The 26,723-nt window shown below is 40.5% G+C and overlaps 1 protein-coding gene across 3 annotated transcripts in view; it reads left to right on the top strand.

Annotated features, from left to right (window-relative positions):
• The window catches only part of LOC145358240 (olfactomedin-like protein 2A), a 56,329-nt gene extending 29,903 nt beyond the window's left edge, over nucleotides 1-26,426 (top strand). For 2 of the 3 annotated variants that reach the window (XM_080212084.1, XM_080212086.1), the window contains 6 exons: nucleotides 4,039-4,146; nucleotides 10,415-10,594; nucleotides 11,748-12,021; nucleotides 21,723-21,953; nucleotides 22,912-23,097; nucleotides 23,555-26,426. In XM_080212084.1, the coding sequence (XP_080068210.1) occupies nucleotides 4,039-4,146; nucleotides 10,415-10,594; nucleotides 11,748-12,021; nucleotides 21,723-21,953; nucleotides 22,912-23,097; nucleotides 23,555-24,156 (1,581 nt within the window). In that variant the 3' untranslated portion in view covers nucleotides 24,157-26,426. The remainder of the gene's footprint in view (nucleotides 1-4,038; nucleotides 4,147-10,414; nucleotides 10,595-11,747; nucleotides 12,022-21,722; nucleotides 21,954-22,911; nucleotides 23,098-23,554) is intronic. The other variant, XM_080212087.1, reaches the window with a different exon arrangement.
• Nucleotides 26,427-26,723: the final 297 nt, after the last annotated feature.

Raw genomic sequence — 26,723 nt, 5'->3', positions numbered from 1 at the left:
TGAAATACAATGTCAAGTGAATATCTAAAATCTGAAAATCCAAAACTAATTTCTGTTGATGTCCATTGAATTTATTAAAATTAAATTCTATTATGTCTGTTAAGTCTGAAAAATGAATACTACATGGGTTAGATTATGTATAATAAAGATTATGCCACATAAGATGTAACTTCATAAATAGTCCTTTGGTGGGATGTAACTTGAATATTGCTGAAAAAAGGGACACGCTGTTAAAGCTTTTCATCTTTGCACTTATCAGGATAGCTTGGAAGCTAAACAATAGTGAAGGGTATGACACTTTATACTGCATGAAAAGAGAGTGCTGATTGGTTGGCAAGTGAACTAAGATTGGTAAAGGTGTTGCCATAGAGAATGCGGCACAGAATAGTAAACTGTCTACTGCCAAGCTTTTGTTTCAAATTCAAACCAGGCAGGTTGACTCTGGTCAAGGCATTGCCATGGGGAATGAGCCTTGGAATCGTTTCCCCAATTTTTTTGTTTTGCAGGAGAAGACATACTACATGGACGTGATCCTTCTGTCTGTGTGTGAATATATGTGGCTTCTAGTACTCATAAGTGAGCCACACTGTGAACCCAAATGATAAAATGTGTGAAACTAATTTAAGATTGCTATTCTAAGATTGAGCTTGTGTTGCTTGACAAAATAAATCTTAAAGTTAGGTTTTTATAACATTTACCATAGCTGCGATTTTTCTGGCCTTGTTGTGCCTGGGGCAGATTGCGCGAATCCCAGAAAATTGCATGTGGGCTTCAAAACTGGTTTTGTGCCAGGTGCCAAATAGTTTGCAATCACTGTTCCTTCTGGCACAAATAGAATCTCGCCCAGAAAGGCACTTAAATATGCTTATTCCATTCTACATCTGGGAGGTGGGGGCTGGGGGGTGGTTCCTCCCAGCCTGCTGCGCTACTTTTGCAGCGTAGTGGGCCAGGAGACTCAAGCGGAAGCAGTTTTGCAGGCCCCCCTCCGAGTGTCTCCATCAGCCAGATTTCCAGTGCCATCAGCTTTTGCGCCTGAAATCGTGTGGAGCTGCATAATTTATTTAAATGAGAATTTTAATGTATCTTACATATCATAAGCAGGCCTGGGACTGTAGTCTCAGTAATTGGATGTATGGCGAGACAGTGCTCATCTGGCAGTGCCAGGTGGGCATTGCCAGTATATCAGGGCAGTGGCAAGGGGGTGGTCCTCAGTAGGGAAAGGAGTCTGAGTAGGCATCATGAACAGGTGGAGCATGAAAGGGGGCTATGAAGGGAGGGCATGTCAGGGGTCATGAAGGGGGCTCCAATACCAGCAGTCATTGTCAGGGAAGGATGGGGAAACATGCCGCCAATGAGTGGGAGTGTGCCTTAAAGCACATTGTGATTCAGATGGGACTTCACAACAATCAATGATGCTTCCATGGTCACTAATACTGAGACTATACCAGATTTTATTACTTGAATTTAAATTCCACCAGCTGCTGTTTGAACCCATGTCCCTAAAACGTCAGTCTGAGTCTACATTGTTAGTCCAATGACATTGCCACTTTGCTACCACCTCCTGGTAGGTTAATCGGTAGCAAGGGAATGGAGTTCAGAGCAGGGATCGAAAATAATTGCTTCAATCTTCCCAATATTTAATTGGAGGAAATTTATTTTCCTGTAGTGCTGGGGGTTGGATAAGCATTCTGACAACGTAGCAACAGTGGAGGAATCAAAAGAGGTGGTAGTTCAATTAAAGTTATTTTAGAAATTATATAAAAGAATCAGTAACATTTCCCTCTGAATTCCTAGTAACATCTGTAGCAAATAGAAAATGGTTGAGTAGTACAGTTCATGAATGTAAGTGTTGTGAAACCAGCTATCACGTTCCAAATATAATAATGCCAAATGCAAAACATCACAGCTGAACAACTGAAAGTTACGGTTTATTTGATGTTGCTGGGGAACTTTGTAAATTAGCCTAGGGTTGGATATTTGCAAATTCTTGGCAAACTGTGACTCTTCCTCAGCAACAACAGTTAAACTCTAATTTATTTCAGGCTTCTACAAATTTACAATAGCTTATGTGGACTTAAAGGCGTGGAATTTTGATCTGATCTAACAGCCTGATTTTGGTCAGCTGGATGGGTGGGGATGGGTGTTAAAAGCCTTAAATTCCCAAATTCTTCCTATTTTAATGGAGACCACAAGACGGGAGGGCGACCAACCTGTTCCAAAGAAATGGGGAGTATTTTAAATGCAACAGCGAGGTTGGGATCCTCATTGTAATTTAGCTTTTGTTCCAGCTTTCAAATGTTAACCGTGGTTAGCCAGGTTTCCCTCACCACAGGGAATCCAGTAACTACATCCAGATAAGGACTTGGATTCAGGAGGACAGTGCCTTTACACATACACCCTGAATCCAGCATGCCCAAAGAACCCCCACAATTGCATACTCTTTCTGACTTTTGCCACGAGGCCTTCAATCCCTTCACCAGGACAGGGATCATCCCCCATCAGGCCTTGAATCCCATAAACCTTAAAACCCTAGACCCCCTCCAGGCCTCTCATCTCCCTACCATAGGCATCCAACTTCTGACCTCCACCCTAGCAGTGAAGTGATTTTTCCCTCCAAGCTCTGAACTTTCCTTCCCAGGTCTCTTTCCCACTTCCTATGTCTCTGGCCTCTTTGCCACCCAAACAGGCTCCCAGTATCTCCATCAGGAGTCAGAGCAGTCCTATCCAACCAAGCCTCCAACTCTCCCTTCTCCCACTGCCTAACTGAGAGCCAATGATTAGCAACCCACCCGACTGACCTCCCACCCTGCCCCGTGAATGTACCTTTTTTTCACATCAACCAGATGCCCTGCTTAACTTGAAGCCAAGCCAGTCGATCAATTGGTGATATTAGAGGTACTCTGTTCAAACTCCACAGCATGCTGAGGAGTCCTTGCTTTCTGTTCCCCTGTGACTTTATGATCCATCCACTCCCTATGCCTCAGATAAGTAAAAATTCAGCCAAAGCATCATTTCCACTTTTTAACATCAGAATAATGCCTTACGTGGCATACTCCTGACATTATTAAACAACATAGTCTCTGACAAATCATGAGTTAGTCAGGACAGATCCCTTTATTTACATAAGGTAATAATCTGATTCCTTGATGGCGCAGTTGCTAAAGCAATGAGTTCTTTTCTATAGTTCACTGAACTATAGAAACCTGTAATTTTCTTGCTGGATTCCCAGCCTCTGAGTTACCCAATTTCATTGGTGGGCAGCACAGTGGTTAGCACTGCTATCTCACCGCGCCAGGGACCTAGGTTAAATTCCAGCCTTGACTGAATCTGTCGAGTTTGCAGATTCTCCTCTTGACCCAGAGGTTTCCTCTGGGTGTTCTGGTTTCCTCCCACAGTCCAAAGATATGCAAATGGATTGATCATACTAAATTGTCCCTTAGTGTCCAAAGATGTGTAGGTTAGGTGGATTAGCTATGATAAATGCACAAGGTTGGGGTGGGGGTGGCCTGGGTAATTTGCTCTCTTGAAGAATTGGCACAGACTCAATGGGCCGAATGGCCTCCTTCTGCACTACAGGGATTCCATCTGGGTTGCCTCAGCAACCTGACTTAGGGAGGGAAAACAATAGCTCTGGCACCCATTTCTGATCATTAGCTAAGAGCCTATTTTGGCAAGTTGAACATTTAGACATCAGGTGAGGACAGGATTTGGCCTAGCAGTGAAACCACCAAGAATAGAACAGTCTGCTGACACCCATATTCCTGTGTTATGCATGAAAAATAGCTTTTCGGACTGTATGCTGCAGGATATTCAGACCTGTGAACCTGCTGCTCAGCAAAGAATTAATGACTTCTGAGAAAAAGACAGAATGATAGAAGAATATACTTTAGTTGAAACCTTCTGAAGATTATTATGGATTTAAAATTCTATAAATTCTGAAAGTGACATCTATCGAGAAAGAAAACTTTTAAAAAATGATCCTTTGTGAAGTTAAATGCTCTACATTGTCTAACCTAGCATTTTATGGTGTTGTTCTAGTTGCAGTCCCTGGTTGATTTACTGGAAGGAACCTTGTATAGCATCGATATGATGAAAGTTCACTCATACATACGAAAAGTTGCAACACAGATGAACAACCTTGAAGAGGTGATGTAACCACAATTGATGATAGTATTAAATCTAGTATCATAGAAAATCTTTACATTCTTCATTTAACAATTTAGCAATGCTCAACTTCATACTTATTGCTTTTCCCACGGCAAATAGAACTTTAAGTTTAAAAAGATAACTCAGAGAGAACCAAGGCTGTTCCACACAAAATAAAAATTTCTAGTAACCATTAAGGTTTAAATTGTCTTATGTTATATTTTTCAATACTTATAAATATGTAGTGTATTAGCACTACACATTTTCATCTCTCAAAAAATAAAAAATCCATTTTGAAGAGAGAGTAATGTCAAGAAAAAGTCAATTTGTTGCAAGCACACTTTACACTAAAATGAATGATCAAAAGTGATGGATTATCATATGATTAAAAATATAATAATTTGTCTAAACATTGCATTTAAAATGGATTGAAAAGTACCAGAGTGAAATGCGGATGGTACATATTTGTCATTCAAGTTGCCGGATTGGATAATTGCCTTTAATTAATCCTATGCTCTGGACCAGAAACTAATTTTTAAAAATGTTTTGCCATGGTAATTGTCCCTTTCTTTAATTGAGATGTCATTTGAGAAATGAATTACAGTGATTCTCTAGAATATTGACGAAGAACTGAACAGCTTGGAATCATGACAGAATTTGTGATATTAATAGCTTTTTCACTGTAGATTCAGAAATAATGCAGGCGATTCTCCCAAAAGTGCTGAATTGGTGGGAAAACTGTTCTAGATCATGACTGTGTTTGTTTTTTTTTCAGTACAATTTCAGACCTGAATCTCCCCAATCTGTGCAATGCTGAGGTCACAATCAGGGACCTCATTAAAAACTGGGGATGGGGGGTGGAGCGGTGGTGTGCTGCTACTCATGCCAGATGCTGACAGCTCCAGAACTCTGCACATACGCAGTGGTCCGATCTGTCAGACTCCCCACTGCTGGCCAGCTCGATCACTGGCCAGCCTAGGACCCCCACAATGCTGCCCCTCCAGCCACCCCCCATGGCCAAATTGTGGCCCTCACAACAATTCCCGGGCCAACTCTGACCCTCCCAAACCCCTGGCTCTGGAGCGCCCCGACATCCAGCCCACCCCACCAACAGTGGCGATCCGCACTCCCTCCCGGGAGACAGCCCACTGCCCCCCCCCCCCCCCCCCCCCGCTACTCTTTCTCTCTCTCTCTCCCCCCCCCCCCCCCCCCCCCCCTCAATCACTGGCCTCCCTCTAGCCCAGACCAAACGCCATGCTGAGTGGCAGTGGGACCCCCACCCCTAGGCCCTGCCCACAATAGACCCCATTTCCGTGGCACTACCCGATGCCACGTGAGCAGTCAAGGTGCCCCCTGGGTATAGGCCCTTTGCCCCTTGGGCAGTGCCAAGGTGCACAGGCTGGCACTGCCAGGGGGCCCATGCTCAGGAGACACCACCTGCTCACTGCCCGACCCACTGAGAGGCCCGATTGCCCCTCCTTCATTCCGCTGGGATCTCCCACTCGTTCCCTGAACGTGGGGAGCTTGTCTGAACCCTGCTGGAATGAAGTACTCATCGCAGGGTGGGAGATTCAATCAGGCCTGACAAATTCCTGATAATCACATGCAAAACACATTTAAAAAAATTCAAATCATTCACCTGTCTTCCTGCCGATTTCCAGCGTGATCTGGACACTGACTGTTCTCCAGCTCTGGGAGATGCGCGTCTTTCGTGGCGAATGCGCAAATCCCAGAAAAAGGTTGACAATGCGATTCTTCCAACCGGACCCAGAAAAGTTGCGGGTCTTGATGGGAGTATCGGGCTCGGTATTACAGTATCAGTAGATACACAGTTGGAAGACAGTGAATACATATTAGCTTCAGACCAATATGGGCTCTGAATATTTGAATAATCCATGAAAACCTTTGCGAGATAGTAAACTTACCTTTTGTCTTTGCCGTCTTGCTTAAATATAAGAACATAAGAAATAGGAGCAGGAGTAGGCCATCTAGCCCTTCGAGCCTGCCCTGCCATTCAATAAGATCATGGCTGATCTGTCGTGGCTCAGTTCCACATTCCCGCCCTCTCCCCGTAACCCTTAATCCCCCTCTCTTATCAAAAACCCATCAACCCGTGTCTTAAAAAATTTAGCGAGGTAGCCTCCACCACTTCAACGGGCAGAGAATTCCAGAGATTCACCACCCCTTGAGTGAAGAAGTCCCTCCTCAACTCCGTTCTAAACCGCCACCGCCCCCCCCCCCCCCCGCCCCCCCCCCCCCCCCCCCCCCCAACTTTATCTTGAGGCTGTGCCCCCTAGTCCTACTATCCTTTCTGAGCGGGAAGAGTCTCTCCACCTCTATCCTATCCATCCCATTCATCATCATATACATCTCAATGAGATCTCCCCTCATTCTTCTAAACTCTAACGAGTACAAGCCTAATTTATTCAGCCTCTCCTCATAGCTCAACCCCTGAACTCCGGCATCAGCCTAGTAAACCTCCTCTGCACTCCCTCCAAGGCCAAAACATCCTTGCGTAAGTATGGCGACCAAAACTGCACACAGTACTCCAGCTGCGGCCTCACCAATGCCCTATACAGCCACAGCAAGACCTCCCTACTTTTATATTCAATCCCCCTCGCTATGAAGGCCAGCATCCCATTCGCCTTCCTGACCACCTGCTGCACCTGCAAGCTGGATTTTTGCGACTCATGCACAAGGACCCTGAGGTCCCTCTGCACCGTCGCCTGCTGCAGTTTTTCGCCACGTAAGTGATAATCCTTCCTACCATTATTCCTACCAAAGTGGACCACCTCGCACTTGCCAACATTAAATTCCATTTGCCATTTCCTGGCCCATTCGCCCAGCCTATCTAGATCCTTCTGTAGACTCTCCACACCCTCTGCGCAATTTGCCGTTCCACCAATCTTGGTGTCATCAGCAAATTTCGACACCCTACACTCGGTTCCCTCCTCCAGATCATCTATATAAATGGTAAATAGCTGAGGCCCCAGCACCGACCCCTAAATATGACTGCTGTATAAATAACAGCAATAACAGAAGCTAGAAATTAGTTAAACAATTTATAATTAAGAACAAAGGATGTCGAAAGTACAGCATTACAAAGATCCATAACTTATTTTGTAGTTATTTTCCTCCTTTTTATAATTCTCTTGGTGATGAACCCCAGGCTCCTGTTTCAGGTGGATAGGATGTTTTGAACCATCCAAGGATGTAAGCTCTTTGATTTTCCCCAATTGACCAAGTAACAGTCACCAAAGCAGGACATAAGATAAATTCCCAATGTAGTTATGAACTGGTGAAAGAAAATAATTTTACTTTCAATCCAGGATGCATTTCATGGTCTCTATGCTCCCACTATTGCAAGCCACCTTTTTTATTTGGAAACACTAAACATTAGTGATCCTATCAGTTATGTAATATTTTCAGATTTGTAAGGTTTACAAGAAGGTATACATTCAGTGAATTTGAGAACATGGTTTTCTGTATTTTGCTTCAGTTTTTTTCCCCATGAACTGACATAGGATCTTTTTAAAGCAAACCAGATCACAATTTTTATGTGTTACTCTGGTGATCAGTACAAGATGTGACTAACCATGAGCAATCTTAATGCAAATTTATCTTGATTCTATGCTGCTTAATGATATCTAAATATAAGAACAATAAAAGGAATCCATTGTATATTTTTAGGAATATATAATTTTGTGATAGTACATCTTCAAAACTGTCACGATTGCATTTAATCAAATCCCAATCCAAAATCTTAGAGTTGTTGTTATGGGGAACAATAGCCCTACAGCTCAGGATATTATTTGTGTGCAGTATCTGATAGTAAGATGAAGAAGCAATTTATTGTCCACTCACTAACATTAAGTCAATGGGTGGAGTTTTTAATTCTGAAGTTTACATGCAGTGGCAGGTGGGAAAGTCAACATGATTCCTGCTGAGTTGGTGAACAAGTGCACTCCTCTACTTTTCAGCTCATTAATTATGCATTCCATGCCGAGCTCAGCAAAGTTTGTGGCAGGGTGGCCTGGAAGTTGCATGTCTTGTCATCACGTCATGGGTTCAAATGTTCCGGCACCATATTTAAAGGGCATCTTGGTAGACGTTTACTCATAGCAGCCTGGTGGCACAGTGGTTATCATCGCTGCCTCACAGTGCCAGGGACCTGGGTTCGATACCCAGCTTGGGTAAAGAAGGAGTTTAGCACACTAGCCTTCATCAGTCTGGGCACTGAGTGTAAGAGTTGGGACATGATATTACAGTTGTCTATGTCATTGGTGAGATCACACTTAGGAGTACAGTGTGTAGTGTTTATCACCCTGTTCATTGGTAAACTGCGAAGAGTGCTGAGAAAATTTACAAGAATGTTGCCTGGACTAGTGGGCCTGAATTATAGGGAGTGGTTGGCCAAGATAGAGCTTTATTCCTTGGAACATAGGAGAATGAGGGGTGACCTTATCATGAGGAGTATAAATAAGATGAATGTATATAGTCTTTTTTCCAGGGTAGGGGAATTGAAAATCAAAGGACATGGATTTAAGTTGAGAGGGGAAAGATCTAATAGGGAACTGAGGCACAACTTTACGCAGAGGGTGATGCGTATATGGAATCAGCTGCCAGAGAAAGTTGTTGAGGCAGATTTAATAACATTTAAAAAAACATTTAGATAAGTACATGGATGAGACAGGATTAAAGGGATATGGGCCAAATGCAAGCAATTGGGTCTAACTGGGAGGCAATAGTCAGCATGGGCCAATTGGGCCAAAGGGCCTGTTTCTGTACTGCATTGCTCTATGACTCTAAGCGCTAAGCCCTTCACTTGGCCTCTGTCTGGACATGACATCCCTGCACACACCTTCCAAGTAAAGGATATCCTGGATGTCGAGATGGGTAACCCTTCTGTTTATTCATGAATGTAGATGGACACGTTGCTCTTTGACCAGGGTGATGACAGCCATATGCAAGAAGCTTCACACAGACACTTCTTCACTTGTCTCTGCTATCTTTGAGACTCTATAGAGAAACCATTGCTTTAGCAGCATAGAAGACTAACGACATGATGCCTTATCAATCATGACCATTCACCTGAGAGGACAGAGGTTTGGAGTCATGGTTGGTTGAACACCATCAGTAGCGTCCCTTGGAGAAATCCACCATTATCCCTTTCTCCCTTCATCCCTGCCTCTGACTTTAGCTGATGGCAAATGGCGCAGAATAAATGGCAGCTCCACATCTTGCTGGTGTCTTGATGTTATGAGATCCATGAGTGGCGAATAAACCTGTTGCAATGTGAGTTCCACCATAGAGAGGAGAACACGACTGAAAAGTTGTGATATCCAGTTGCTTCATAATTATTAGTATGTGCTTTTAATTGGCCACTTGTGTTGATCTCCAATGTGGAGAAAAGATCCTCCACCCACATTAAGGATTCACACATCCAGAGCAAATGTGGTGTCAAGAACAACATTGTGAAAATGGTGCGCTTAGCTTTTCAGAGACACCTCCACATTCTACCCTCCCTCGTCACCTACTAACATCCATCCATCACCATAGCCCCACCCAATATCACCAATCCTCTCCCTTCTATCACACCAATCCTCCCCACCACCATTAACCTGGACCCTATTACGATCCACCTTTTCTCTCCTAAGAACTGATGCCTGTCCCCTCCCGTTATCCAAGCCATCTGTCTTGTCTCCCTCAGTGACCCACTGATGAGACCTTTAGCAGCAGACTCTGACACAGTATTTGCTACCCTACCACATCCTACTTCCCTCTCTGACTGTGACTGTTCCTTCCTATCACCAATACCTTCAATTTTCCCACAGGCCCCACTCCCAAAGTCACTCCCATTCCCACCTCCACTTCCCTAGGTCTTTCTGTTATCCCAAACTTAGTGCCCCTACCTGCCAGTTTCTGCCGCTGGTGGGAGCAGAAAATTCCACCCAATATTTGTATCAAATTTCACTTTTGGGCTGTGCTGCAAACATGCAATTGATTTAAAAAATTCTATTTGTACAAATTATTATAAATCACATTTAAAATATTGTCATGTCTGATATTGCCAATTCACACATCAGAAAAGCAGAACTAATGAGAAATGAAAACAATGTGTCTCAATTTACCTGAGATCATTCTTCTTGGGACAATGAAAGCTGCTCTTCTGAAGCAACTGCTGATGTGATTGCAACTCTGAAACTGGACTAACTTGATTCAGAGTCTTGGATCGAACAGATGGATTAAATGTTACTTTGTATTTCAGACCATCAAATCAAATCTGACCAGAGAGAACGACTTCATGAAAGAAAGTGTGAAAACTCTCTCTGACCAAATGAAACGGTATGAAAACTACTCTGACATTATGCTGAGTGTAAAGAAGGAAATTTCAAAACTGGGCCTGCAGCTGCTGCAGAAGGATGCTGCTGTGGAAGATAAGCAACAGGTAGTGGCTTTTTTACACTTGAAACAATTGAGACAATTTTACAAGGTGTCCTTTTTAAAAAAACATTTATGGTTAATTCACAAAACGTAATTACACAGCCGTACAATAGGTGTTCTTTCACAAGAATATAATTTCATTTGTTGAATTACATGCATCCTTCCTTTGCTAAAATGATATTACCATGTAATACAAACAGGAAAACACTGATTTTGCATAAGGTGCTGGGGTGTCCCTGTTAATGTAAACTTCACAATTATAGTAAATGATGGTTTACAGTGAATTACAAGGCAGCAATTTGGTTAAATGATTTTGGTAATATAATATAATTGACTAGAATTTAAAAGCTGAGCATTTTGTGAATCAAATTGCTATTCATTGCCAGCTGTCAGTTATCCTTTAGAATAGATAATGTACAATTAAAACATTAATTTTCAAATGTTCTTATTTTGTGCAGAATGTTTTTGAGCAGTGGCATGACATATTGTCAGTGCTAAACAACAGAATAGTTTTCCAATTTGTGACCCAGTTTCAGTATTGAGGACTCCCAGGTTAACAATAGTTAATATTAAGGTATGATGAAGTAGATTGCTTTTATATCAGGATGGACTGGACAAGAATGTCAGGAAAGTCCAGATTAACATGAAGCCAAAGTAAGTTAGAATGGTCCCACACATTCTTAAATGTTAACATTGGTTCCAAACTCTTTGGATCTTTTAGTGTAAAAAAAAAGCTAGCAGCCATGAAAACTGGAGGAAGGAAGGGTCTGGGAACCAACTGGGCAGGTTGGAGCGAATATGGAATATTGACTGCAGAGTATTAACAAGGGCTGAAAGGAAATAAACAAAATGGAGGAAGAACCACAAAGCTGAGTTCAGGAAAATGAGGACCAAGGAAGAGAGAATGTGAGATGCCAAGAAAAAGAAATTTAGAATTGCGACAGGGTTCAACAGAGAAGAATATCTACTAGAATTCAGGATGCAAAGATGAGAGTTCTGATTAGTAAGTGTCAGAGACTCTGAGCCCTGTGCATGTTTGATGAACAAAGAAGAATCACAAGGTGGAATAAAAGTACCTGCAAAGAACCCTGGCTTAAGTAAAAGACTGGAAAACTGAAGTTTTTAACTTAGAACCAAATGTATGATTTTATTTTCAGGACACATCTGGAACAACAGCCAAAGTTGTAAAGAAGTATTCAAACAAAGCAGAAAACAAGAAAAAAGCAGCAGTTCGAAAACCTCCTCCCAAAATAGTGAAAGACAAAGGAATTAAAACAAAGAAGCCAGCTACAAAAACAAAACAGGTCGCATCAGCAAAATTACCACAGCCCACTATCAAGACTAAGCCTGGTATCCATCAGCCAGGTATTGTAAAAAGTGTTACCTACTACAAAGCAGGAAGACTTGAAGACATGGGCAATGGTGGCAAGAGTACGTATGAACAAAACCAAATTATTGATGTTTTATACCCCTTGTTAGTCCACAAATTACGTAATTTTTCAAGTGAAATGGATGAACTTCAATTAAATCAAGATGTTGATTCTGTAAGACCCACAATTCAGTGATTCTGTATTCTTGGTGATGTAAAACTTGCTAAATATCCATCAAATTGTACTGGGTCATCTCTACTGATATCACAGAGAAGAGAGAATTCATTTTATGGGGATAGCATATAAACAATATTTTGGATAGATAAGCACGTTAACAGGGGAATGTTAATCTAACCCAGACTGGTGAGATCAGGTTCAATGCCAGTTTTACATCCATCCAGCTTTATTCTCCATTGAAGTCATTGATGCCATTCAGCCGTATTTAGTGTTTGTCTAGTAAATTAGGTTAAAATGCCCAATATTCTATTCATCACTGCAAACAAATGTCAGACAAGTAAGTTTTACATTTGTATGGTAATATTGCAAGCCATAATTTCTAACTTGTATCTTTCATAGGGTACCAGAACAATAGTCTATTACTGAGAAATGTATTTACAAATCATATATTATGTACCAATTAGCTCTAATGTATGATCTTTCTGATTTCATATTCAATTTCCTAAATTTGAACATCTGTCACAGGAGATATATCATTCTGTTGAAGTTTGACTTTTGCTTTCAAGTATCTCTGATGGTCCTCTAAATCAGTTATCATGCCATGGGATTTTTGATTTTCATTTCTTTACATTCCAAACAACAGCTGAAGATTAGCCTATATATTCCTGATCCATTGTGAGGCATCTATGCCTTCCCAAATTATATATACTGTTGAGAATGAAAGTTTGTTTCATAATATGAAGGAAATAGATGTCTTCAAGCTTTGCAAAGCTTAATCAGCAAATCACTTCAAGTAATATGAACAGCAGAACAAGTTCAATATACATTCCATTAACTTTCTAAAGCAGAATTTTTTAAGCTGATTAAAATTTTGCTTGAAGTAGATAGGATAATTTATCAAATCCAACAATACGATATTCATTGAAGCAATATGAGAATGGAAAATAGTTAACAGATGCTCTTACATGCCAGGAATGCAAACTTACTGCTGCTTCTCAATGAACCTTGGTGAATCAATAAGGACATGAACTGGGTGTCCAACAGAATAATGTTATCATTTTGTAAATAACTTACCTCAATTAATAGTTATCCTTCTAAGAATTTCCGCCAGTATGAATTCTTCTCCCCTAAAAGCAGTAAATCTTGCTGGGCAGGAGTCCACTGTCAAGGGGAGAGCTCCATTGCCACACCCAAGTGACCATTCTTCAGATGAGAAGTAACAATCGATCATCACATCTGTCTGTTATGAAGTAAAACACACGTAATGCAAAACCAACTAAGTCAAAGTTCCCGCACTACACTGACCAAAATCAAGTTAATTCAACACTAACTATGCATTCAGACAGACTTCTTCCTGGTCTGTAGAGCTGCTTTTATACTTTCGTTGATTGGTCGACCCATGTTGGACGCGGTGGGCTCGAGGAGGAGTTCTTGGAATGCTGCCGGGATAGTTTCCTTGAACAGTGTGTGTTGGAGCCGACGAGGGAGCGAGCTATCTTGGATCTGGTGTTATGTAATGAGGCGGGTAGAATTAGGGACCTAGTGGTGAAGGATCCTCTTGGGGAGAGTGATCATTGTATGGTGGAGTTTCTGGTGCAGATGGAGGAGGAGAAAGTGGGTTCCCAGACAGGCGTCCTTTGTTTGAACAGAGGGGAGTACGGTAGGATGAGAGAAGAATTGGCGAATGTGGACTGGGGGAGCGCGTTGGAAGGTAGGTCTGCTGAGGAGCAGTGGAGGATCTTTAAGGAGATCTTTCTTGGTGCTCAGCAGAAATTTATTCCGATGGTCAAAAAGGACCGTAGGAGGAGAGGTAATAAGCCATGGAAACGAAGGAGGTGAAGGAAAGTGTTAAATTAAAAGCGGAGGCGTTTAGAGTAGCTAAGAGTAGTGGGCGAGAAGATGATTTGGAGAGGTTTAAATGTCAACAAAGATTGACAAAGAAGTTGATAAAGAAGGATAGGAGAAACTATGAAGCTGGGCTAGCGCTTAATATAAAAAAGGATAGCAAGAGTTTTTATAAATATATAAAAAGGAAGAGGCTGGCTAGGGTGAACGTTGGACCCTTAGAGGATGAGAAAGGGGACTTAGTGGTAGGGGATGGGGATATGGCTGAGGTCTTGATTAACTTTTTTGCTTCGGTCTTCACGGAGGAGGACGTGAATAATTTGCCGGGTGTTAGCGATGGAAAGGTGGTAGGACTGGAGGGTCTCAATGACATTACTGTTACTAGAGAGGCGGTGCGCGACAGACTGGAGGGGCTGATTGTGGACAAGTCCCCAGGACTGGATGGAATGCATCTGAGGGTTCTGAAAGAAATGGCGGAGGTGATAGTGGATGCCTTGGTGGTTATTTTCCAGATGTCGCTGGATTCCGGGGAAGTGCCGGAAGATTGGAAAACGGCTAATGTTACGCCGTTGTTTAAGAAGGGTGCCAGGCAAAAGGCAGGGAATTATAGGCCGATTAGTTTAATGTCTGTTGTAGGTAAAATGTTAGAATCTGTCATCAAGGAGGAAATAGCGAGGCACCTTGAGGGGAACTGCTTGATAGAGCAGATGCAGCACGGTTTTGTTAAAGGGAAGTCGTGTCTGACAAATTTACTGGAGTTCTATGAGGATGTGTCTAGGGCGGTGGATAGAGGAGAGCCGGTGGATGTGGTCTGTCTTGATTTTCAGAAGGCGTTTGACAAGGTACCTCACAAGAGGTTATTGCAGAAGGTCAGGGGACGTGGAGTTGGGGGTAGGGTGTTAGCGTGGATAGAGGATTGGTTGTCAAATAGGAGGCAGAGAGTGGGGGTCAATGGGTGCTATTCGGATTGGCGGATGGTGACTAGTGGAGTGTCCCAGGGGTCGGTGCTGGGGCCTCAGCTATTTACCATTTATATAGATGATCTGGAGGAGGGAACCGAGTGTATGGTGTCGAAATTTGCTGATGACACCAAGATTGGTGGAACGGCAAATTGTGCAGAGGGTGTGGAGAGTCTACAGAAGGATCTAGATAGGCTGGGCGAATGGGCCAGGAACTGGCAAACGGAATTTAATGTTGGCAAGTGCGAGGTGGTCCACTTTAGTAGGAATAATGGTAGGAAGGATTATTACCTACGTGGCGAAAAACTGCAGCAGGCGACGGTGCAGAGGGACCTCGGGGTCCTTGTGCATGAGTCGCAAAAACCCAGCTTGCAGGTGCAGCAGGTGGTCAGGAAGGTGAATGGGATGCTGGCCTTCATAGCGAGGGGGATTGAATATAAAAGTAGGGAGGTCTTGCTGCAGCTGTATAGGGCATTGGTGAGGCCGCAGCTGGAGTACTGTGTGCAGTTTTGGTCGCCGTACTTACGCAAGGATATTTTGGCCTTGGAGGGAGTGCAGAGGAGGTTTACTAGCCTGATGCCGGAGTTGAGGAGGTTGAGCTATGAGGAGAGGCTGAATAAACTAGGCTTGTACTCGTTAGAGTTTAGAAGAATGAGGGGAGATCTCATTGAGACGTATAAGATGATGAATGGGATGGATAGGATAGAGGTGGAGAGACTCTTCCCACTCAGAAAGGACAGTAGGACTAGGGGGCACAGCCTCAAGATAAAGTGGGGGGGGGGGGAGCGGTTTAGAATGGAGTTGAGGAAGAATTTCTTCACTCAAAGGGTGGTGAATCTCTGGAATTCTCTGCCCGTTGAAGTGGTGGAGGCTACCTCGCTAAATATTTTTAAGAAGTGGGTTGATGGGTTTTTGATAAGCGAGGGGATTAAGGGTTATGGGGAGAGGGCGGGAAGGTGGAACTGAGCCATGACAGATCAGCCATGATCTTATTGAATGGCGGGGCAGGCTCGAAGGGCTAGATGGCCTACTCCTGCTCCTATTTCTTATGTTCTTATGTATTGGGGCTGTCTCCTGACATGCAAGACTTGTGTAACTGGCCACAACTCAAAAACTTGTCTGTATTCATTAACAATGACTCTTCTTCACTTCCAGCCAACTGTGGAAAACTATACATTGGAAGCTGGCATTGGTCTTAATACAGTCTAAAAATGAATTAAAAATTTGTAAAATAACACTTGGTAATTTATCCATTTAGCCATCAAAAGAACTCCGATTAAACATTTTGATAAGGCCTGGATTATCTTACTACATATTCTTTTCAAAGTAAAAGATACACTAATTATGTAGTTGCCAAGTTTCTACTTTTGGAGCAAGCATTGGCATTTCCAACTTCAATTCATACAGTAGCTGAAAGTAGTTTTTGCAATAACTTAAGTTGCTCTATTGTATTTTGCTGGATATTAGTGGAGTTCAGGATGGACAACGTAAGAAGGAAACATGATTCCCACGTCCAACCTATATCAGATTTGGCAATCTAGGGCTTTTTTTCTTGGCCACCAGTAACAAGATACCCAGCCCCCACTGCGGGTAGAAGTTCAGGAACGCCCGTGACCGATGAAGTGTTTCCCAACAGGAAGAGAACACTCTTGTCTGGTGATTGTCGGAGTGTTCATTCATCCGTTATCATAGCATCTGCATGATCTTTGGGTAAGCTTTCTCCAAGGCAGCCTTCACAACACACAACAACAGAGTCACTGAGCAGAGAGTGATAGCCAAGTTCCGCACACATAAGATGGCTTCAACCGGGATCTCGGGTTCATGTCACACTATCTGTAACCCCCAAGACTTGCCTGGGCTTGCAAAATCTCACTAAATGTCCCAGCTGGAGACAATACACATCTCCTTAACCTGTGCTTAACCCTCTCTCCACTTACAGTCTGTACCTTTAAGACTTGATTACCTGTAAAGACTTGCATTCCAACCATTATTTTGTAAATTGAGTTTGTATCTTTATATTGCCCTGTTTGTGAACTGAAATCCCACTCACCTGACAAAAGAGCAGCGAGCGCTCCGAAAGCTAGTGGCTTTTGCTACCAAATAAACCTGTTGGACTTCAACTTGTAGTTACAGTGAGGTTTTGCACTTGATTCCTGGTGGTCGAATGGTACATCTGTTTTTCTCTATTATTTTACAATGAAGATGTGTCCTTATTCCCTTATGATTTAAGATAGCTTTTATATTGGCAGTAAAGCTACAACTGTTTTCCATTTTTTCCAAGAGCCTAAATTGGTCTGCAAAGCCAAATATCAAATGGATTAGGGAATTTGTTTCAGTACTACATACTGCTGCATTGAATAATGTACCCCATTCACAATCCATTTTTAGGTATAAATGAATTACTAACATTTCAATAACAGGTGTAAGTCCATAATCATCTTTTGAGCATGTTGTGGATTATATTATTATGGTATCTTTATTCCAACACTTGCTAAATTATCTGTTTTTATTTATCTGGTATAATTCTGGTTTTGCTAAATTAAAGCAAAAGGCAATGGACATTAAGTGGAAAACTTTCCAGTGGCTAGAATCATACTTGATACAAAAGGAAGATGGTTGCAATTTTAGAGGCTAATCATCTCAGTCAAATATGAGAGAAGCAGTGTGATTTCAGTAACAGTGAACGCCAGCAGAAGAGATCTTCTTTTGAGGGCTGGAGCTCAGCAGCAGGAAAGCATACAAGGGCCAGTGATGGGAAAACATGTGATGGCTATGGCCCTGCCATGGGTGGACAAGATGCTGGAGCCCAGAGAAGGAAAGGCTGGCTGCAAGGTCGAGAAGTGAGATGCTGTGGAGGTCTGGATTAAAGGAAATGGTGGGGTGAGGGAAGAGGATGAATGGAGTGAGTGAATGTGCAAGCAGATGTGGGAGTGTGTATGTGAATGGTGGGAGAGAGTGCATGTGTGCAGATATGTAGGTATGTGTGGGAGGGAACGTATGGGAGGGAGGGAGTGAGCACCTACCTTACTCCCAGTCTCAGGTTTCTCACTAATGTTCACCATTATACATTAACACATACACACACCAACTTATAGTGAATTTAAGATAAGTGAGTAAGCAACCCTGAGACTGTCAGTAAGACTGGCACACAAATTCTAACCCTCTCACAATCTTATTAACTACAATTAATTTATTGCTATGACATTGCTTTGTTTTTGCTGAGCAATTGTTTATATTCTTAATTCCCCAACATTTTTTTGGAAACTTAGTTTAAAGTTTGCCAAAATTATCTTGCTGAAACTTGCTCATTAGTCTTTTGAGTGAGAAAAATGTGTTTCCCCCACCTGAAAATGTTGGATATGTCTGTTCTAGAAGAACAGGAGTAGAGATAACACCATCACCTGCAAGATCCCCTCCAAATCACACTTCTTCATGACATGAATAGCTGTTGTCATTCCTTCATCAATGTTAGGTCAAAATCCTGGATCTCCTTTACCTAACTGCACTGTGGGAGTGTCTTCACCATATGAACTGTAGTGCTTAAATAAGGAGCCCCAATACCACCACCTTAGAGTACAGAGGGATGGGAATAAAATGGTGGACTTGCCATTGACACCAGAAATTCAAAGAATGATTTGTTTTTAAATGTTATATTTCAAATATTTTTGATCATACAAATGGTTTAATTTTTGAGCTTCATACCAAAATTTATTTTAAGTTAATCAATTTAACATGAATATGGGGAAGAATTATTTTAATGTGGGCTATCTTCATAAATGGTTTATAACTGTTAATTAGGGTGCAGTCTTCTAATAATAATTCTGTATTTATCATAGAAAGCTATTTCGATCATTTTTAAGCTGGATAGAGATGCAGGTGCATGCACAACATACTCTTAAAGTCAGCTGCATTAACGAGGCAGTGCAATGGCATCTTGTTTTCTTGACCACATAGTGCACACTGCAGATGTAGAAGTTGCCAAATAAGTTACCAATAATACTAATTAAGTTGTGGTAAAATTATTGCACTATACCCAAGATGGTATTATGCAAGCACATTGGTGCTGTTTAACATCACACAAAGGATGTTACATGATGCAAGGTTTAGTCATTTGAAAGTGTAATATTTGACAAGACAGTACATTCTCTGAGAGAATGTCAGTAGAATTTTAAAATTTCATTCCTGAATGATACAATGGAGTTAAAAATCAATATTTGAAAAAGAACTAAAACACAATTGTTAATGTCTCTGTTTTGTGGTATTGCTGCTCTTCTCTCCATTTAATAATAATGAATATTCTATATAACAACTATTTTATTTCTTTGGTTAGAATATAATGTGCTGATTTAGTTAGGGTTTGAAGTTACCAAATATTTTTCCATCCTATCAATCGGGAAACAAGTAATGCAATTTAATGATGTCGATCTCGATTAAATTCAGTGCCTATTGCATCAAAGGCATACATTAAAAAAGTATAACTGACAACACTAAATATTAACCTGCAATAATATAATTTACCAGATGCTATTAAGCAGTGAGAACAGAAAAGTATTTAGACTAATTAAATTGTAAAAAAGTGAAAGAAATAGAAGATATTCAATGGGTGATGTAAGTGATGCAGGCCATCAGAAGTGAATTTGGTTTTGTGGCAGGATGTAACATTTTATTTGCTACAAATTCAAATCCAATTGAATAATGAATAATCTGCACTACTGAAAATATTCGGAAGATAAACAAATACCCCATCAATTAAAAAGCAAATGTACTGAAAGTAAATTTAATTTCTTGGTTCACTAACAATGGTTTTCCCACTTTAATCTATTTTTGTTGCAACTCTTAAGTTTAACAGTGTCATACATTCGTACATGGGTTTTATGCACATTATATTGAGTGTTGGGAATGTGTCTTTCATCGTGCCTTACAGAGGAAGCTGGTTCCACGAGTGATATTTTTTTATTGCCTTCCAATTGCAGTGATAGCAAATAGGATTTGTTGGGTCCTTTTAGTTTTGTTGCTATAGCTTTGTCAAGGCGAATTGGTGCCAGACTACACTTAGGCTGTTGGTGAGACTTCAGGAAATCAAATATTAGAATTAGATTAATGCAAATTAATTTACTAGCACGAAGTTAACCATCAGATCTCAAATGTTTTAATTTACATACACTTCATATTTTAGTGACTTTTCCAAGTTAATGCACCTCCTCAGATGATCATTGCAGTTTAATGGCACTTAGCTTGGATGATCAAAGGAATATTAATTGTGGTTCTTTGTACCCACATTAAAAATGAACCATTTTCTTGGGACTTTTCTTTATGTATTACTCGTGTTGTCAGGGAGTTCTAATGATCCTTCACAGACACACACACATTGGAATCAGCCTCTCTCCCACCACAGACATGCCCCTCTTCCCAATGCCCCTTAGTTACTCAGCAGCTATAGGATCCACTATCACCTCCCCATACTTCAGCCAAGAATCTGACCCAGCCAGCATCACTGTGGTCGAGATTAAGTCCCATCTAACAGCTCCCCAGCTGAGGCTCAGATGTTATGGATAAAAACTAATGGAGATGGAATTTGATAAAACTCCAACAATGTTAAATCTTCTTGTGAAATGTGTTTTTCAAGTTAAATGAACAGGATATGTAAGTTTCAGTAGCATCTCAAGCACACAATTCTGTGCAATATTCAGCAATTTCATTGTCAATGGGTTTCTATAGGCCAGCCACTTTATGCTGAATTATGCTCAAATATGCCCATTAGGAATTGAATTGAAACCATTTGTGCAATTTTCGGGTAGGATTTTCACAGAGGAAACAGGTAGGATTTTATCTGGGCTTTGGGACACCAACATTGAGGACAAACTACTATTTTCTGAGTTGTTGCTGTGGTTGGGGTAGGAAACACTCAAAGAATTTTTCATAAGAAAATTTGTGACTAGCTGAGATTGTATTCAAGATATTAACATGTTAAAACAGATAAAAAAAAATTATTACCATACCTTTATTTGGCCAAGAATCTGACTCATAACCAATATTTTCTGGTAGTAGTAATGACTCAGCAGTTTTACTGGAGCTTACCTCTTAATTTGCTGCCCCCACACTTGCCATGGCCTCCTGCCATTTTTCTGGCCTCCAAGCCTGCCATCCCAGGGACAAGAAACTCCTGCTCAAAGAGAAGTTTATATTTGATTAACACAAGGTAGATTCAAATTCACTAAGGCAGAAGAACAATATGTATTGTCCTTCACATTTTGAAAACATTTTTCTTTCTTGGAGACTTGGCACAAATGATATAAGAGCCAGAGATTTGCAACGGGATTGCCTCAAACTATAATAATGCTTTACAGTTCAGAATTAAATAATAACCAAAGACTTTTTTATGACTTTCACAATCAAATGAATGGACAGGATCATATAACTGAATCATCAAAGCGTTTTCAGAATTGTGTGCAACGACAATGGAATTTGACTGAAGTCTCCGTAAATCAGTGGCACCAAATACACTGGCCGGTGGTTCTGTGTTTGCCAGCCTGCAGTTTTCCATCCATTTACTTTAATAGACATAAAATCTGCCTGATGAATGCAGAAACAGAAAACCTCAGCCAGTTTCTTAACAATTGTAAAACAAGGAAAAATGATTTACAGTGCTCAAAAGGTGCCTCTAAACTGCAACAATAGAATAATAAACAAATGCTCTATAAATTTGTATAATTCAATTGGTGACACTTTCCCTTTGCAAAGATTGAAATAATCACATTGATATTTTTTAAACCACTATCAGATAATTCACTTAAAGGGACTTTACGTTCTGAGGATCAGGAGTCAAGAGCAGCAGAAAAGACTCCAGTTTCTCGTGAATCCGAAGTAGCTATCAAGACCAAAGAGGACATAACAGTTACTCAAGCCCCTATCACCAGCAGTGCCATGGCAACCAGTACAGCAACTACAAGCACTGGTACCATAGAGACTACCATGCTCATTGCCAGCACACAGTCAGCTGGGCCAAATAAAGGTATGTTTATAATAATTTTTTAACTGTTTTAACTTTTCAATATTTTGAATACAATCTCACCTAGTCACAAATTTTCTTATGAAAAATTCTTTCTGAATGTGTCCCAGCCCCAGCTATAGCAACAACTCAGGAAATAGTACAGTTTGCAAAGAGTAACAATAACTTGCATTTATATAGTGCCTTTAACATAGTAAAATGTTCCCAAGGTTCTGCACAAGAGCATAATCAAACAGATAATGATCCAATGGCACTGTTCTTCAGATATTGAGATTTAACCATTGGATATTTACTTGTTTTGTTTTTTTATTATTAAAAACAGTTCGTATGATCCATTTTCATTTATAAAATCATTAGCTTTGTTCATTTCTTCCTATCTTGATCATCCTGTGTAAAGCACAATGCCATTCTGAGAGGGCAAGAATACAAAGTACAAGAATTCAAGGTTCCTTTTTAAATAAACTGTTAAGAGGCAACAAGATTAATGTTGATGGCTCGCCCTCTTTTCCCCTCTCCTCATTTGAAGCAACAACTGACTTCTGTTGAATACCTCTTTCTGCTCTTTTCCTACCCCACCGATTAAGAGTTTGGCTAAGGCTGGATCTCATTAGGGGAGATAGTGGCACTAGTCACTGGACTAGTAATCCTGAGACCCAAGATAATCTTTTGGGACCAATTTTGTGAACTTTGAATTGATGACCATGAAGCCATTGTTGTAAAATCATTCTGGTTCACTAATGTCCTGTAGGGAAGGAAATCTGCTGTCCCTTGCTCGGGCGAGGCTCATGAAAACTTGCCTGAGGCCAACAGAGAATTCCATTCTGTGAGCCTCACCCGCCCCAGAATCGGGGCAGGCGAGGTGATAAAATTCCTGCCATAGGTTACAGCAACCTACTGCACAATGTAAGACTTTATATCAATAAGTTACTGGTATTCACACTGTTGTTCTTTTTATCTAAAGTCAGAGAAGGTGAGTGTTATGGGACTTTGTCAACGATTGAATCTCCTGAGAAACATCACAGTTATGGCCGAAATGAGGGTGCTTGGATGAAAGATCCCATTGCAAAAGATAACAGGATCTATGTGACAAACTATTACTATGGAAACAACCTGGTAGAATTCAGGAACCTTGAAAACTTTAAACAAGGTGAGATATATAACATGTTTTACAAATCAACAGATAAGTTTTTAGTAGAACAATTCTGCTTACTGATGACCCTTGTGTTTTACAGACACAATTATAAGATAGTGCTTCTCTGTGTTACATCAGTTAAGGACTGACGTTTTAACTGATTTGATTGGTGGAAGTCATAGATTACCAGTGGAACTTTGATTCAGTCGTGTACCTAACTTTTGTACATTCTTCCACATTTGAAATCAAGTTACTCTATATCGTTGTGTGCTAAACTTTCCAAGTTCATTTTATCGAATATACGTTATTAAAGGAGCAACACTCCCACACATCCATGAAACAACAATATCTCCCCATTTGGCTCCATCCAGTATATTTTATGAAGGATTTGCTTTTTAACTGTAGATGTAACTTAGTTTTGAGTGACTTCACTAATTCACAGTTTTAACATTTGTATCTTCTTTTCCAATAGGGCGCTGGAGCAATCTGTACAAACTTCCTTATAACTGGATTGGAACAGGCCATGTTGTTTATAATGGGTCATTCTATTATAATAGGGCTTTTACCAAGAATATAATTAAGTATGATATTAAGCAGCGGTATGTGGCAGCCTGGACCCTTCTTCATGATGTGGTATATGAAGACACAACACCATGGAAATGGCGAGGACATTCAGACATTGATTTTGCAGTTGATGAAAGTGGCCTGTGGGTTATTTATCCTGCCTTCTATTATGAGTACTCCCAGCATGAAATCATAGTCATCAGCAAACTAGATCCTATTGATCTTTCGATGAAGAAAGAAACAACTTGGAAAACAGGCCTCAAGCGCAATTCGTATGGCAACTGTTTCATTATTTGTGGTGTTTTGTATGCAGTAGATACTTACAATGAAAAAGAAGGTCAAGTGTCTTACGCGTATGATACTCACACAAACACTGAAATAAATCCAAAATTACCCTTCATCAATGAATACACTTACACCACACAGATTGACTATAATCCTAAAGAGAAAGTTCTGTATGCATGGGATAATGGTCATCAAGTCACCTACAAAATTACTTTTGCATTCTGAGTTTATACAAAAGCTCAACCTATCACAAAGCACTTTTAATTTGTCTTAATTTGATCATTTAAATGGGAATTTGCACTTGGGCTAGTAGAGAGATCTAAATAGTTGGAATGTTTTTAGCAATCCTTGTCTTATGGCTTGATAACTAACACTTTTATAAAATGCATGACAATTTATTACTGATTGGTGTAGACAAATGCTATGTATGAAGTAAGCATACCCACTCTATTCCCTTTTACATCATTTCAACATCATTCAGTATTTACTGGCAAATAACAAAACAACAAAGCTCTTTCCGCTGCATGACGATACCAGATACCAGTAAGGTTGAGCTGCATTTCAAGCTGTCATCTGAATTTCTTCAGCGCAATCAGATTGCAAATACCACATCCTTGAAACATCACCAACCTGGGCTGCATTTCAAAAATTCTCTCAGTAACATTTGCATCAAGGATTATATCTGTACAAAATGTGACCATTTTTCTTGGTGTTTACAATAGTGCAGGAATCAATTCCCCCCATGTGTCTTGGTTGGCTGTGGCTTGCACTGTTTGTACAATTTTGTCATGCAATTTGCTGGATGAAGTGTAAGGATGGAATTTTCTGAAAAAATGCAAAGCAGCAGGTTCTGATAGAAAACAGGAATGTTTCTTCCCAGAAAAACAACCAGATTTTCACTCCACATCTTCTAATACTTTGCTTAAAAAAAGAGTGTGTTTTGCATGGTCAATCTTGAACGGCAGGGTCTAAAGACGCTGGTGGGGCTGGCTCCACAGAGGTCAGGGCAGCACTTTAAAGGATGCCCCAATCTCAAAGTTAAGAGACAGGCCGCTTCGCCCCAAAATGAACACTGGAAACCTCACTCTCACTGCTACTGGCAATCTTGTCCTCCCATCCAGTCATTGGTGCTGCCTATGGCTGTGCCAACCTGGCCCCATCCCCTGCCCCTAGCAATACTACCCTGCCATACCCCTGACCAGCCGGGGGCCACACCGGCCTCCATGCCCTTCTGTGGTCATCTCAACTGCTGGACAGAAGTCGTGATACTGGCAAGGGGGGAGCATCTGCCATTCCCAGAAGTTATGGCATTAATTTATTTAAACTGATGGTAATTAAGTTCATACTCTTGCTGGGTTTGAACCTGATTATGCCCCAGCTGGTGGCAGGAAAGATCTCATTCTGAGATTTCCTTGGCACAAATCCCAATATGGCCCTTGTGAGAGTTTCCAGCCATAACAGGATTTGCGCCTGTGTCAAATAGATTCGGAAAATACCACCCTAAGCTTGAGGCTAAACCTAAAACTTTCAAGTATTGCAGTACTGCCTCTTGATTATGAAGCATATAGAAATCCTCATGAATATAAATCATCGACATGAATAATGCAGGTAGACTTTGGATAAAGGAACTATACAGGTCAGAAGCTGTTTTAGTACAAAAGTATAGATATTATGGTAGTACAGGAAATACATAAATGTAAATTTATCAAGGTTATTTCAGAACACTTTTTCAGTATTATTTTAGAATGCAGTCAGGCCTGAGCATTGCAACAACTGGCCTAGAAAAAACATAAATACATGCAGGACGTTTTGCAGGTCAAAGTAATATTGCTTAATCTAGAATTTTAGATAACAAAATTTAATACGTGTGAAATTCTGCCCGAGCTATCATTCAAACCATTTCACTCGCAGTACATTTACCAGCTACTTTAATCCAGAACTACAACTGAGTTGAAAGTTTTGTTTTAGACTTAAACAAATAATCTAGAATAATCATAATTTGTAAAATGTTTATGTTTATACCACAGCTTATTTTTGTGAAGTGCGTTTTGCATTGTATGGAGATAATATCACATTTGAAAACAGATGGCACTGATATAAAGAGGCATTTCTTTAATGATGCCGTTGGAACCAGAGCTCAATCTGCACATTTGGTTATTTACAACTGTTTGAAAATAAACATGACCATGCTGCCATGAGTTTTTGTCTCCTATAAATTGTGAACATTTATTTTGCAAGTATCTTTGATCAAAGATTCAAAATTCAATTGAATTTTTGTGAATTGAGTTTTTTTTTACTTAATATATGGTGTAAACACAATTCATGATGAATTATAGGAAATTATTTTATTCTACTTGTGGTCCTGATCCTGTTTGTTATTTTGCTCATGATTTATGCATCATTATTGTTCTAAAAATCTCATTTTACAGTCACCCGCTATGCATTGTTTGTATGTCTTTGAATTCTCATATAAATCTTAAATAAGTTTCAAATCACTGCAAGCACTAATTGATCAAATTATTTTTAACATGTAGATTTTCACAAGTACAAGTGAATAGGTTGCAATAAATCAGCTGACTGGTCAATGACAGCAACAGAGTATTGTGGAATAGCATTTGGCTCATAGTTTGCCTGGTAATTGACTGTTTAAAGTGGTTCAAATCACGTGTGCTTATGCAATAAGCTAAATAATGTTTGCCAAATATCTGTCATTAGTATTTTGGTGGCCTTTTTGTGCTAAGAATGTTTAAAGCTATCAAATATTCTTCTTAAAATGTAATTAGAAGCAACAT

The sequence above is a fragment of the Carcharhinus amblyrhynchos genome, chromosome 25, assembly GCF_965287045.1.
Source record: "Carcharhinus amblyrhynchos chromosome 25, sCarAmb.v2.hapA, whole genome shotgun sequence".
In the NCBI taxonomy this organism is placed as follows: Eukaryota; Metazoa; Chordata; class Chondrichthyes; order Carcharhiniformes; family Carcharhinidae; genus Carcharhinus; species Carcharhinus amblyrhynchos.
The sequence above is the reverse complement of the archived record's forward strand: the minus strand, read 5'-3'. Positions and strand labels throughout refer to the sequence as shown.